Source organism: Trachemys scripta, chromosome 1 (assembly GCF_013100865.1).
Source record: "Trachemys scripta elegans isolate TJP31775 chromosome 1, CAS_Tse_1.0, whole genome shotgun sequence".
Taxonomy (NCBI): Eukaryota; Metazoa; Chordata; order Testudines; family Emydidae; genus Trachemys; species Trachemys scripta.
In genome coordinates, this window is record NC_048298.1 from 342,170,380 (window position 1) to 342,173,181 (window position 2,802).

Consider the following 2,802-nt stretch of genomic DNA (forward strand, 5'->3'; position numbering starts at 1 on the left):
CCCTGCAGAATGGACTCTCTAGCCTGGGTTTCATTGTATTAAGGAACAATGATGAATAGCCAGTATCCACACTCATGTTTTCCACTGGTGCCTATTAAGGTTTCCCATACCAAGATATGTAGGAATTCTTGATGTACAGAACACCATAAAATATGGAATTGACATTAGTATGGTCAGTTGTTCATAATTTATTTCTCTGAATTGTGTAATTGTCATTTTTCTATGTGTGAAGAGTGAAAAATCTGCTTCACCCTTGAGAACAGCTTCCAGTAGTGCATGTAGTGTCTCATATTAACATTGTCTCTCCATACAGGTATTTGTACTGCGACCATCACCCTAGACACTTGGCACATACAGGAAGTCAGGGGAACATACGATACATGCAGGAGACACCGTTCTGCCTCAGAGTTGAACACCTTCTCCCCTACTCCATGTCAGATTCCAACACAACCGACTTCACCAACCCCTCCACCTTCATCCTGCTGGGCATTCCTGGCCTGGAGGCGGACCATGTCTGGCTCTCCATCCCCTTCTGCACCATGTACGTCACAGCCATCTTGGGGAACTTCACCATCCTGTTCATCGTGAAGAGGGAGCCGACGCTCCGTGCCCCCATGTACTATTTCATCTGCATGCTGGCCATCACCGACCTGGTCCTGTCTACATCCATGCTGCCCCAAATGCTGAGCATCTTCTGGTTCAATTCCAGGGAGATCGATTTCAGTGCCTGTCTCACCCAGATGTACTTCATTCACTGCTTCTCAGTGGTGGAGTCTGGGATTCTCGTGGCCATGGCTTTTGATCGCTATGTGGCCATCTGCCATCCCCTGAGACATTCCACCATCCTGGCAAACCCCATGGTGGCTAAGATTGGACTGGCCGTGGTGCTGCGCAGTGCCATGCTTATATTGCCCTATCCCCTCCTGACGAGGCAATGGCCATATTGCAAAACCAACATCATCCCCGAGACGCACTGCATGCACATAGCCGTGGTAAAGCTGGCTTGCGCTGATACCCGTATAAGTAGTTACTACGGCCTCTTTGTGCTATTCTGTGTGAAGGGTCTAGATATGTTTTTTGTTGCATTGTCCTATACCCAGATCCTCAGGGCCATCTTCCGCCTCCCCACAAAGGATGCCCGGCTCAAGACTTTTGGGACCTGCAGCTCCCATCTATGTTCCATCTTAGCCTTTTTCATCCCAGCTCTCTTCTCCTCCCTCACGTACCGGTTTGGCCAGAATGTGCCCCTGCATTTCCGTGTTCTCATTGGCAACGTGAACCTCCTGGTGCCCCCCACGCTAAACCCCATCATCTACGGTGTGAGGACCAAACAGATCCGGGACAGGCTGCTCCGGCTCTTTAGTCATAAAGACATCTGAATTTTTCTCCTGGTGCTCTAGCTGTCAGACTGACCTGCATTCAGAGCTGGCTGGTGAGATGGTGCTGGGCCCTCTTCCCTGAATCACTTACTAGACAGTCAAAGTGACATTGAATCCTTTCCTGGCCTTACTGTGCTGTGTCAACGTGACAGACTAGCTTTTATTTCCCTTTTGTTCCTCTTTGCTGGGGGCCTGTAGCAGGTAGGATCCCTGCAATGAGTATTGGCTGGGAGCCCTTTGCCCTGAGCCTGGCCTCGGGGGTAGGGCAAGGGGTCAGCTTTGAAGCTAGGGTAATAACAGCTGAAAGAGGCTCAAGAAAAAGCCCCTGCATTAGTTGGGAAGGCAGGATGCTGGACAGAGGCTGGGGTGGCGTTGGTAGCTCATAGGGAGGGAGATAAACGGCACACCTACAATTAGTCACCTATTTACACACGTACATAGCACCTTATTTGGAACTACAGGGCAGCCATTGCCCAGGGGCTGAAGCTGAACAGTGAAGTTGAGTCTAACATACGCTCTGCATGGTGGTTTTGATCTCTACATGTAGAAGCTCTTTATCTTCGCTGCAAGGCAGCGTTCTATCCATGACATGAACCAACTGAGCTACACAGAGGTAAAGTGATTTACTCAAGGCCACACAATGAGTCGATGCCAGATATGAGAATAGGAAATGGGAGTCCTGCCCTTCCGCCCCCAGCAGCACCACTGCTCTGGCCATGAACTGGCATTGCTCCTCTGGGTTGTATTAGATGCAATGAGTTTATTTGTGTGTCACGGTCAATGGAGTTGCCGTCCTTCTTAAGCAGGAGGCTTTTATGAAACAGCTAAAAACTACAGGCACAAAAACAGGTTTCCACCCAGCTCAGTCTTCAGCCTTGTCTTGCTTGTTTACAAGGGACCACACGCTGCCTTGAACTCTACACAGAGCAGAGAGCCCAACTATGTGCTGCAAGGAACCAAATCACTGCAGTCTGTGATTCTGATTAGGGCCTTTCAGTGGCAGCACACTAGACATAATAAATAATAATCTCCATTTAATGCATGGAGAGGCTGTGCCCAAGGTCACCCAGCAAGTCCGTGGGAGAGCTGGGACTCTTCACTCTCAGCTCACCGGTCTCTGTTGATGCTTTATCTTTACTTCAATGACTTGGGACAAATGCTCTGGTGGTGCAAGTGGGTTCAGCCCCACTGAAAATTGGTTTGATTCCCTGCACTAGATACACCAATGGAGAGAGTAGCAGGCCTCTGTGCTGCTGCATGGTCCATACAAGCCTGGTCTGAGACAGAATAAGCAATCTAGGTACTCATGGGCTATGGTCCCAGCGCAAGACACATCCATTCCTGCTGACTCCGTTTCCCCAGGTGTCAAAGGGGGATACCTCCTGAGAGGAGTGAGCGATAGGCTGTGAAGCACCTATCAGTT

The 2,802-nt window shown here is 49.6% G+C and overlaps 1 protein-coding gene across 1 annotated transcript; it reads left to right on the plus strand.

Moving 5' to 3' along the window:
* Window positions 1-431: 431 nt before the first annotated feature.
* LOC117872706 (olfactory receptor 52R1-like) lies at window positions 432-1,379 on the plus strand. The gene has a single exon (XM_034761437.1). It carries the CDS (start codon window positions 432-434, stop codon window positions 1,377-1,379), a length of 948 nt encoding a protein of 315 aa, XP_034617328.1.
* The last annotated feature ends 1,423 nt before the right edge of the window (window positions 1,380-2,802 follow it).